The following is a 12,385-nucleotide window of genomic DNA, read 5'->3' as shown; positions in this document are numbered from 1 at the left end:
ATTTATTACACAACTATGTTACTAAGAGCAATAGTGTGTGCAAGGCAGCCCATGATTTCTTAGCAAAACTAATGCCAATAAACCAAAGAAAGATTCTAAGGCAGACTGTAATAGGTAGTTTAGAGTATTTTTCTGACAATGCTACATTTAGAAGGAGTCAAGACATGCAGTGCTTTAGAGCTTAAGATTTAAATGTACTTAAAAAAAAAAAAAAAACAAAAAAAAACACCTCTGAGCCTTGAGAAGACCATCAGCTGCCTCTCCTCAGCTGGGGAAGAAACTTGGGGGAGAAGCCGTGCTCCTCGCAGACCCTGAGGGCGATGGTTTCTGAGTCGGCCAGTTGGGACCAATTCAACCAGAACAGGAGACTTCCCTCCACTTCCTTCTTGAGAGGCAAGTTAAATTCACTGAACTTATAAATTGTGATACCTTTTAATGTCCCATGGCAGTTTTCTGTGTAGCAATTCAGTCCTTACTTTGGAAATCCCTGCACAGCCAAAGTCATTTTGGGAAAAAGTTAAATCTGATAATAAACAGTTAACTTCACTGTGTTTTCCTTTTGTGGATATCAGGTTGCTTCTCCACATGAATTGGAAAAGGAGGCAAAACTATTTTATTCTTTAGACACTGGAAAATACTTTGCAACTGGGCACTGGCTGCTTAATGAAGATTAAGGCTTTTAAAAATAGGAAAGCTTTTTAAAGATCACCAAGTGAAGGGCATTTAAGTATCTTTTTTGTGTGACCGCCACAGCAACTATCAAAAATGAATTTAAAATACATAACAAGTTTACCTCTAATCTCACCATTACTTGTGATTTGAAAGTGGACAAAACTCCCCATTAAAAACCCTGAAAAAGCCAATGATAAACTTAATTCCTAAAATGATAAATCATTCAAAATAGGGAAGAATCCTAAAAATTTGATTAGACTTTAATATATCATGGCAAGATGTAGGCACAAGCGCAATATATACTTAGTGAATTCCTTAAAAAGAATTTTTATTTTCCACTCAGCAGAAGACTTGGAAGAAAACCAAGGTATTTCCTAAGTGTAGTAAATACTGGAGGCTTGTCTCAAGGGAAGTCTTTTTCCAATCTTTTGCTGCCATGATTAGAACACTAAATCGAGCAAGGAATATTAATGCTTGTCACTTATATGTCACTAAATTTGCTTTCTTTTAGGAGGAAGATTTGGTTAAGTTCTGCCACATCAAACTCTTAGACAGCTAGCTGCCTCAGCGTTATGTTTATTAATTACTGATGGACTTCATGGAGTTAATCAGCCTTTAGGCACACGCTCTGGGGATCTAACAGATGGTATGAAAATATACTGCATTTTATTTTTGTAATCCTAACGTACAAACACACTGACAATAACAATTCTTAGAGAAAGAGCCAGAAATGGGCTAAGCTTCTCTTTTACATTTCTGGCCTTTTGTTAATTGAAATTAGATCTGTGTGCTACTTGAGTGTAAAGGCAGCCCCTTTCCCGTGCAGGCAGGAGGCAGGAAGTGAGGAGGTGGCAGTGGGGAGGGGGCCAGGGGAGGGCGGCCATGCTGCCCCGCTAGGCTATAGCTTCTAAGTGGGGGGACTGAGCCACCCTGTTGGGAGCACTCACCGGGGTGTTGGACTGCTCTGTCAGCTTTTGCTCCCACATCCTCAGACGTCTTTCCCGTTCTTTGAGCTCCTGCTCTTTACAGCTGAGGTCCCGTTCGAGTTTCTTCAGCCTCTCGAGAGTTGCCTCAATTTCGCACCTGCATGGGGATGACCGGTTTAAGTCTCAGCTTTGCACCACGAGTTACTGAACGCTTAGTGGCTCATCAGAATGCTTAATGTAAAACGTTAACACTTGCACTTTTATTTTTCACCAGTTTTGAGATGTAGTGGACCTCTGTCACTGCAGAAGTTTCAGGTGTAGAGCAGACTAGTTTGACTTACATATACTGTGAAACGATGACGCTGTAGATTCCGTGAGCGTCCATCATCTCATACAGAGAAAGCAAAAAAAGAAAAATATTCTTGTGACCAGACTCTTAAGATTGACTCTCTAAACAACTGTCACGTGTATACTATATAAGACTGCAGTCATCATGCTGTACGTTACATTCCTTGGACTTAACGGATCTCATGACTAGAAGTCACAACTACCTTCCTCCTATATGCTCCCCCCTCAACCGCTGGTGACTGGAAATCTGATCCTTTTTCTCTGTGAGGTTGGGAAAACTCGAGCTTCGAAACCAAACTGTAAACTACCAGAGAAGAAGAGATCTGTGGCATCCTGCATTTGGGAAAAGAAGTTCAAGAGACTTCCTTACCGAAGCACCGAAGACCCACCCACCGTAGAGCCTGAGCTGCAGGGCTGCACCTGGTTTAGCTGCTCAGTGAACGCTGACATTTACGTAGCCCTTTGCAGCTTGGAAAGCACTATCACACAGCATCTCATCTTATGCTTGTAACAACCCCGAGAAACAGGCACTAACTCCACAGAGATGGGGAAAATGATACTCAGGTTAGGCGACCCTCATCACTTCGCCAGTAAATGCACGTTCGCCGGTTCCCTGGCTGGGCACCTCAGTCAGCAGATTAACTGACCCAGTTTCCTCAGCCATAGGGGGTGATGATTATCTTACATCAGGGTTCCCCACTTGCCTGATCCTAATAACTACCTGGGCAGCTTGTTAATAAATACACAACAAAAAACACAGATTCCAAGGACCACTTCTTTAGAGCTCAGGATTCAATCGGGCTGGGTGGGGCCCAGGAATTTCCATTACTTAATAAAAGACTGAGGTAACTTTTATAACCAGGCAGGTGTGGGCCAAATGAACTCTAAGAGCCTTTCGAAGTCTAATCATTTTTTTTTTGGAAGTTCCCTCTTTAGTCTCTATAGGCCGACCACGCTCACCCCTTAGAGCATGTCCAGTTCTAGGAACCCTCCTTTGTAGGAAGTGAACTGTTGACATCGCTGAGCACAAGCTGTCTTCTTCTTTCAGAGCTGTCACAGTGTGTAAGTCTCAGTTACGCTCTGAGAGCTGGAAGTTCCTTCCCTTGGCTTTCCGAAAGGCCTGGAAGCAGCTGACGGCTGGAGGTCAGCTGGTGCCACGGAGACAGACCCACTGCTCCAGGGCATGAGGCTGGGGGGACCCTGACTATGGAAGGTACCGCGCCAGACCGAAGTTAGTGGGTACATGTAACCCAAATCTGCTTTTTTAGCTCCAGGGAAGATTAGAATATATGGCCATCTTATTCCAACGCCCTTGTGGATGAGAACTAAATGGAAACCAAAAAGCTGTGGGCATTAACTGGCAAGATCCAACACAGTGAACAGCTACTGAGGGGGGTCTGACCTGGGCCTGGCACTTTGCCTCCCTGGTTGTCTGAAAGGCACACCTCAGAGCCAGGGAGGTAGCAGTGAGCGTAAAAGCATCGGCTGTCAACACTCCAGCCCTTTCCCTCGTGCCATTTGAAAACAACAGAACGACAGAAGTAGAGTCACACTACATACCCTGAAGAAAGGCACTAAATCAGCAATCTTTCAGAACTGTGACTGTCCTAAAATCCACATTTTATACTTCTGGGTATTTCTGACAAGAATATTATGCACATTCACAGATGAGTTTCTGTTTATTTTCCAAATGGAGGACTGAGAGAGAAGAATCACTGTGGAAAACCTTAGGTAAAACTTCTGTAACAAAGGAAGGAAGGATGAGCCCCCTGGCCGAGAAAAGGAGAGGGTCAGAGGGTAACAGAAGGAGGCAGCAGAGCCTGGTGCACTCCGGGGCAGAGGGCCAGGGTCTGCTGTCTGCAGTGCTCTGCCTGGCCACCCGCACCCCTGCCAGAGAGACGGAGCGTGCTCAGGCTCTGTTTGATCAGGGTCCTCAGCCAACACATTTGAGTTCACTCGGAATTTAAGCCAAGTTTCAGCTCTGGAAGCCGACTGTGATTTTGAGCCCTTCTGGATAACAACTGTTAAGTAAGCTGAAAGCTGGGACAGGGAAAACCAAACACTGACTAAAATGTGCTTCCTCAACCCTCTCTTCAGGCTCAGCGCCTCCAGCACCAGCTCCCCTGGGCAGCCTGCATCGGCAGGGAGTGTTGGATGCCAAGCAAACCTCAGGAGGGCAATGTGACAGCTGTCCCCTTATGGTTCCCTGGTTGCCCAGGCATTGTTTTGCGTCAAATGCATCTGTTGATGTACCTATATTGCCTTCTATAAGTAAGTAAAAGCATTTTAGTTGATAAAAAATATTTTTTCTTAACCCAGATCCAACTGAGGTTGACTTCCTCTAGTATCAATTTTCCATATGCCAAAAGCAGGGAATGAACTGCAATTACCTTTAGAGGTCAATTTGTAAAAACAGCCATATTAGATAGGACGATAAATAGATAATATGTATAGTAGTGTTATATATAAAATGATTTGTGCAGTTATCCAAATCGTAGATTACATTTTTGGATCTGTTTTTTGTTTTTAACAAGGCATGCCACAATGAGAGTGTTCTGATCACCAAGGAGGAATACAACCAGCAAATACTCTGCCAAGAGCCCCAGCTCTGAACGCGCCGTCCCAGCACCACACAGCTCGCTTAGTACGGATTACCACAGGTCTGTCGACAGTCCCATGAGGCCATGAAAACTGCAAACATGACCAACAGGGTGACACACTTCCTGTTCATAATACTCACCGCTGTTATTGCTAATAAGTCAGTAAAAGGAGCAAGAAGCTAAAAGGTAAGATGAAGAGATGACTTTCCTAGCATCTGTTGGGTCAAAAGAGAAAACATAGCTTAGGTGGCTTTTAATAACCTAGTTTAAAAAACAGCTTTAAGAAGAATAATTTAATTCTCTAGACAGGGTGTCTCATTGGGTCTATGTGTGAGGAAACTGTACCAGAAAGCGAGCATTTGCCAGAAACACCAGATTTCCTACACAAGCTTTTGACTTTAGTCACATGGTTTCTGACACCAGACAAAAGTCAGGGGAAAGAGAACAGTCTAGATGTGTCATTCCTAGAAGTATCCAGTTGATCTGACAAAGCATTTAATTCTTTCCAGTATGTGGCACAGAGTGGGATAGATGGTTTGCCTTAATCATGACCTAAACAGTCATGCTCTGTCGTATTTCTCTTCATTCAAAGGAGTCGAGTCAAGTGAACTCTTCGTGCTAATGAGTGGAAAGCTTGGCCCTGGCCACAGGTCCGGGAACAGCACTGCACAGACTGTGTGCCACGGCAGGCCTATGGGACCATACCAAATGGGTACCAGCCCCGGCTCTGTCTTACATGGAGTGTTTTGAGACGGTGACACAACCTGTCCAGACCCTATATTGTGCATCTGTGATAAAAGTTCGGATTGCCATGTGGATTATACAAGATGATCCAGATAACAGTACAAGTGTCTGCTAAGAGTATAATGAATGACAGCTGTGTGTGTTGTTATTCTAATTAATATTAGTATTATTACCCCCTATGTTTTTAACCAATTGCCAGGTTCACTTAGAACAGCCCTGTGACTTCTCAGACTGGATTAATGGTTCAAGTAAAGAGAGGTGTTCCCTCACCAGCTCTCAGGATTAACTAGTTCCTAAGAGATGGCCAAGGAGGAAGCCAGCGAGGCAACTGTTGGCTTTTTTCTAAAATACATTAATGTTATTTTCCTCAGCTTTTCATTGTGAAGCATTTAAAAAATGTATTATTCAACTTCCAGGTTTGTAGGCCAGAAAGCTATCCAAAGAGAAACCACTCTCTCGTAATTTCATTATCCAGTGGTGACACTGGCCTTTTGATACTTTCCTCTACGTGCACATACCATATACACATAACATGTTTATTTTACAAAAAAAAATGGAACACTGGACCCTCATCTCTATTTTTAAATCATCTGTCAGATCCGTATTATCATGAATGGCCCCACCTATTCTGTATATGGAGCTATCATCAGTTTTTAAAACCATAAAACCCACAAAAACCCAAAAATCTTTTATTGCACTTTATGCCATTCTCATTTGCATTTCTAGATGGCGCCGTGCTAGTAAGCGGGTGTCCATACATTCTTGTACAACCTTTCCATTTATTTTCCTAGGAATAAAATGGTAGTGGTGGTGGGGTCTGAAAGGTAGTATTTTCACCAGCAACCTATTAGAAAGCGTATAATGCTGGATATTTTCATAATGTATATCTTTGCCAGTCTGAGAAATGAATTATGTTCTCTTACAGTTATTGGACTAGTGAGTGAGGTTAACTTTTTCCTATGTTTATTGGCCATTTGATTCCACCTTTTGTGAAATGCCTTTCATGTCCTTTATAATGAGATTATAATTAAAATGTTATTTTAAAGACAGCAACTCTGTCTACTATAGTGGTTTTCAAAGTGTGATCTGGGGACCCATGAGAGCTTTTCAAAGGATTCAAAAGGTTAAACTGGTTTTCAGAATAACATTAAGACGTGATGTGCCTTTTCTACTCTCATTCTCTCACAAGTATACAGACTTCCAGAGGCATGATAAGTGGCAAAGCCGCTGGCTGAACATAGAGGCAGGATGTATTGTTTCTTAAATGAATCAATAACTACATATTTATGCTTTTTTCCCCATTCTCATTTTGAGTGTGGTAAATGTTGACAGATATAATTTATTGAAACAAAAGCTCTGTGTAGCCCTCACTAATTTTTCAGACTGTGATGGAGTCCTGAGACCAAAAACTTTTAGACCTGCTGAGCTACCGTACAGAGGGAAATAGATTGTACAGCAGTTTATGATGGGTATTGCTTTTGACCATATGCAGCTTCTACATTTTTATATAGAAAACTCCTCCCTATATTCTGATATACAGTATCTGAGACACTGTACCTCAAGGATATCAATAGTAAGGTTAAAATCCCACCGGTCTTTTGGAGAACAGACCAAACAGCATCTCCTCAGGAAATCCTTTTATTACCTTGTCTGACTAGATGGGATTTCATGGTTGTATAGTCTCAGATATCCAGTACTTCTCTGTCATCACACGTATCAAAATAGTCATGAAATGTCACTTGTATATTTATATTTCATAGTTTACATTAGACACTCAGATCCGTGCTGGGCTGTTCTGCTCATCGCCACAGCACAGCCCAAGAACCTGGGGCTCCAGCAGAGGTTCCGGGACCACCTGAGTGAATGAACGTCAGAAGCACACTTGGCATAGTCAACAGATTAGCTTACATATTTATATACCCTTGTGTGATACCATAATGTCTTTTAGTATTATTATCACTGTACTGTTTCCTGCCCCTAGTATTTATTGAGCCACTGCTGTGTTCAAGGCACATTCTAGATGCTGCGGGTGTAGTAACGAGCATAAGAAAGAGAAATTATCTGACCTTTTTACATTTCAGCCAGCAAGACACAGATTAAACAACCAACTACGGTTGCTCATTCACTCCAACAGCAGTTGCTGCTCTGAAGGAGATGGTCCCAGGGCACATAAAGTGGAACCTCATCCATCTTGGGGCGGAAACACTTCCTTAAAGACATGTTATTTCAGTGGCTATCAGATGAATAGGAGCCCGGTTGGATGTGGGTGTCAGGAGTGGTATGCCGCTGAAAGGGATGACTTTTAATATAGAAGAAAATGCATTTGCAAGGACTCTGATCGAGGAAGAAATACACAACTGTTGAGGGACCAGAAGCCAGAGATTAAGAGGCAGAACTATATGCTCTTAAGGTAAGATTGCTGAGGTCAGAATACAGAGGGTCTCCTGAGTCTCGTGAAGGGTTGGCCTTTGTATAGAGTAATCCCTGACACGGATTTAAAAGAGGAGTCATGTGTTAGACTTGCACTGGCCTCTTCCTGCAGGAAACAACATTATTACATGCTTTGTTAATTATTTAAGTCCAGAACAAAACCCATCATTACCTACACTCAAGCAGACAGTATGACTTTTGTTTCCCTAAAAAAAAAAAAATTCATTTAACTCACTGGTCCTGGATAGAGATTTCAAAAGTATAAAAATAAATCAGATTATTGTGAAACGCAAACAGAAAGCCCAAGGAAATGGCTAGTAACAGGAGTAACCACCACCATCATTTCCAGAGTGCATGCAGTATTCACCGGGCAACAGCAGGTGGCGTAAGGCGTCGTGTTACCGCTGTGGCTCTCCGGAGCAGAGATAAGTTACTTAAATCTCTGCTGAGTCAGGGAGGAATAATGTCAGCTCCCAAACATGCTATTTATATTCCTGCAGCACGTGACCTGGCTCAACGGTCGCATCCCAGGCTTGCTTCTTCCACTCACACAATACAATTCTCTCATTACTGAGTTTGTTTTACACTTGACAAAATTTAATAGGATTTATAGCATCAAAAGTTTTCTTTTAAAAGTGTTTTTATAGTCTCCCTACCCCCTCCATCAACAGATACAGCCCTCTGCAAATCCCTGGGCAAACAGTATTTTTATTTCCACTGGAGAGACGCCAAGACTCCCTAACACAGAGCGTGTGGTACAGAGAAATGTCTGGTGACTGTCTTTTGTCTCAGAAGATGTGATTTCAATATTCTTTCCAAATACTGAGATGTATGATAAGGCAACAAGCTTTGAAGATTGCTGTTTTGTTTACATATGAAAGGGAGGCCTTATTAGATGTCCAAAAAAATTGAGCACAAAAAGCAAACAAAGCTCTATGCTTAGAAGTCAGTACTGTCCTCAAGTTCACTGGTTCTCTTATGCAGCGAAGCTGGTCACAGTCCTTCAAAGCTGGAGACCATGACTCAGAACGGGGCTTACTCACCTCCACTCTGCCTTGTTGTGCAGGAATGAGTTACACTGGTCGGGAAGGTTCGTGTCATTTGACATGGACTCCAGAATCGAAATGATTTGCTTAAAAGATGGCCGTTTCTGAGGAAGAGAAAAGAATCACTCATTGGGACTTAAAGTAAGTCTTGAAGAGAAAATCCATAAACACAACAATAAGCTCGACGCACAACAAATAAAATGGCATGCAGTGTCCTGAGTCAGAGTACGGCTGTCAGACCACTCAGGTTGAAGGGGAACATATTCCTTATTTTCAATAAATTATTTCTAAGAACAGAGGCAGATGTCATTTTTCTATTGTGTGGCCTAACGGTGGAATAATTAGTTTTTCTCCAGGTAAGGAAAGTATGAGTTCTCTCTTGGGTATGATGAAGGACTCCTAAAAGGAAAAGGCAAGTCCTTTAAAAACCCAGGGATACAGCAAGTTTAGTAAAAGTTAACGGCAGAGTCTGGGTGGGAGGTATTCATTATAAAATTCTTTCAACTTTTCTGTAGGTTTCAAATTCTTAGAATGAAATGATGGGGAAAACCCTAGTTAATGTTATGAGAACTAACAAAATTGCCTCAACCACTTGCTCAGAGAAAAATTCCCCAGTTTTCAAGCCATTTTTAACTTCACTGTTCTCAGTGTTTATTCCATGTCATGACTCGTTCTGGGGCTGGGAAACTCAAAGGCATGATTTACTAGAAACAGAGAAAGAAGCGGTTAGGTGCATTTCTTTAGCTAGCAGTAACTCCACTTGTCTTTTCTTTAGACTCCAGCTAAGGTTGAGACAGAAGGTTAAAACAAAAATGGAAGAAAGATAATAAAAGGATGATGCACATTCTCTCTTCATCACGCCTCATAATTACACCATTTCTGAGAAAATTACAGTTGCAGCAATTAAAACATGCATTTTAATTTAGGAGCACAAAACAAGAAGGAAGTGTTGAGGTAGCTTGCTCTCAGGACTTGAGTGCTTCCTACATTAAGAGAGACAATTTTTCCATTTTTTAGGAATATAAAACTGGGATACATATTCTGAGTTCTGCCTGCATTGCACTCTTTTAAAGGAATGTGTGCCTGTGTGTGTGTGTGTGTGTGTAAGTAGAGGGCATAAGTAGCTAAATGTCACCGATCCACATAAAAGCATTCTAATAAGAAAAGAAGTAAATGCCTGAAGTAGGAAATTTGAAAACTGTTTTGTCCTCTTTTAGCTTTATCCCCATTTTAATTCCTCCTACTATGTGTCAGTGTATGAAAGGAAAAGTGAGCTGTTTGCTCAGGAATTAATTATAAATACAGGATTTTCATTTTGCACGGAAAAGCAGCAGGAGGGGTTAATGAATTTTTAAAGAATATTTCCCCCCACATTTAATCATTCTTGGAATAAAGTAAAAACTCTTTCGAAATCAGATGGTAAGTGTCCCTAGAAAAATCTTTTATTTTATAGGTAGAATATATTCTCAGATGGAAATTATCAAAGTGAACATTTTAAAAACACAACAATGTAGAAATTTGTGCTAATGGTATTTTATGAATACTCTGGTTGCAGAATACAATACCTGGTCCAGGCTTAGGTTCCTTTTAGTGTTATGTAGATTTTGCTCACATTAAAAAAAAATTATAACTAGGACCATCTATTAAGCATCTATATACATTACTTTTTATCTTCATTATATAGATAAGGAAAATCCATCTTAGAAAAGTATGGACTGCCTAGCATCACACTGGAAGCAAGTTTCTGAATCAGGGGCAATGCTCTTAAACCCTTCAATGCTTTATCACATGAGGGTAAATGTTACTTCCTATCAAACTCAGGGTTTTCTTTTTTTTTTTTTTCCTATTTAGAAATGCCATTTTAGAACTGGAAACGATACGCACCTTTAGTTCCTCCTTCTCTTTGATAAAACACTTTGAGCACCTGGTATAAGCCATTGGCATGACCTGACATTCACCCAATACTAGCTTTCTCTTGTATTCCCTTCACCGTCCTCATTGCAAAAGAACATTTTTCTACAGGTGAGCTGAATATTTTCATCTATGTCTTTAAAGCACAAGGGCTGGGGGAAGAAAGGAAATAAAAGTTTTTAGCCAGTGATAGCTCTCTCTGTATGCACAGGAGTGGCAAGCACTAGTGGCTGAATTGCTACATACTTAAAGCCAGAGAACTAGAAGGTGCCTTGGTCTGGCTGCTTTAGTCAACACAGGGGCCTCCACTTACTGAGTGCGTGTGATGTGCTGAAGGCAGCCCTGTTCCCTCGAGGGGACTGCAGTCCGTGTAGGAAGAAGAGACATTTAAAAAATACAACAACACAGGGTAAGGCAGTAGCCCGGACTTGGTTTAGGAAAAGGAGGACGAAGGAAGGGCGGGGATAAACAGAACAGCCGGGGAAGGCTGGCCAAGAAAGTCCTCAGGGAGGAAAGAAAAGAAGAGGGCATGCGCAGGGAAAGGAGCTGTGTAAGGCAGTCTGGAGATCAGCCACGAGAGTGCTGGAAGTGGAGACTGCAGTTTGGGGCATACTTAAATACTGGGGGGATATATTAATTGTATCAGAATAAAATGCCCTGAATTTAGGAAGTAAAAATAAATCTTAAACTTTCTCTATACTTCACGTAGTTAGAACACAAGACTCAACTGGACCCAAGAAGGGTGAGCTTGCTATATGTTAAAGACATGCCAGCTTCATAGCATTAACACTAGGTCTAAGGTCCTTCCTGTGTTACGTGTTTACACTATTAATTAATGCACCTTAAGTGTATATTCTCAGAATTTTAATCAATGAAGTACAGAGTTTCCGATTAAGAAATTCAAAACCTGCTTTGCATACTGAAATATAATTGCAATTACAGAGAATCTAGTTGCATTAAACTAATTCAATGCAAATAATTCTAGTGAAATTTTTATTTAAGTAGCAGAAAAATATTGCAGAAAGGACTACATATGCCACAACGGACAGAGAACTTGTAGAAGAGTATAGAGAAGGTAGTATGGCAGCATTTAAAAAATACAGATGTTCTAGAGCAAGCCTGCAAACAGCTGAGTGTATTTTCCGCTGGATTAGCTGCAAAGTGCAGGCATTTCTCTTACTGCTTAAAACCCCCACATTCTGCAAACCACACACTAAAATAATAGGACCTAAACACAGGTAGGGCAGACCATGCCATACATATGCAACTTTGTCATGGAATGCTAATAAAAACAGTAGTACTAAATAAAAACACTAACGGAACTTAAAAATGTTAAAATTCTTGAATAAAAAACAGTACTAATAAGAGATTCTCCTTTAAAGAAAAAAAGGGTGAAGGTAGTTTGATGAAGAGGAGTGAAAGCAAAGATGAAGGCTGCTGTTCTTGAGGCAGAGGTGAAATGTGCAAATCTGGGAAGCACCCGCCCCCACAAACTCCTCAGAAACAAAGCACAGGCAGGCCAGAGCCAACAGAGAGCGCACGGGGCTGAGAAGCTCCACAGATCTGCGCACCCGGCTGCTCTGTGGGCCGCACTACTGTACAAGCTCCTGTACTTGGTGTTGAGCTGTTCTCATGAGGTGGTGTGGACCCAGGTGCTAGGTAACGGGTGGGATCTGGCAGGTGAGAACTCAAACTCACTGGTTGTGCA

The 12,385-nt window shown here is 41.5% G+C and overlaps 1 protein-coding gene and 1 long non-coding RNA gene across 5 annotated transcripts in view; one reads left to right on the top strand and one right to left on the bottom strand.

The window, feature by feature from the left end:
* MAP3K20 (mitogen-activated protein kinase kinase kinase 20) overlaps positions 1 to 12,385 on the bottom strand; it is a 177,628-nt gene that overhangs the window by 44,294 nt on the left and 120,949 nt on the right. For all 4 annotated transcript variants that reach the window (XM_032355970.1, XM_032355968.1, XM_032355971.1 and 1 more), the window contains exons 10-11: positions 8,764 to 8,870; positions 1,620 to 1,755 (exon numbers count right to left, since the gene is read on the bottom strand). In XM_032355970.1, the coding sequence (XP_032211861.1) occupies positions 1,620 to 1,755; positions 8,764 to 8,870 (243 nt within the window). The remainder of the gene's footprint in view (positions 1 to 1,619; positions 1,756 to 8,763; positions 8,871 to 12,385) is intronic.
* LOC116597783 lies at positions 1,034 to 4,727 on the top strand. Its single transcript, XR_004288780.1, has 3 exons — positions 1,034 to 1,318; positions 4,044 to 4,217; positions 4,481 to 4,727. It is a non-coding gene; the product is annotated as an uncharacterized LOC116597783 (long non-coding RNA).

The sequence above is a fragment of the Mustela erminea genome, chromosome 8 (assembly GCF_009829155.1).
Source record: "Mustela erminea isolate mMusErm1 chromosome 8, mMusErm1.Pri, whole genome shotgun sequence".
NCBI lineage: Eukaryota > Metazoa > Chordata > Mammalia > Carnivora > Mustelidae > Mustela > Mustela erminea.
The sequence above is the reverse complement of the archived record's forward strand: the minus strand, read 5'-3'. Positions and strand labels throughout refer to the sequence as shown.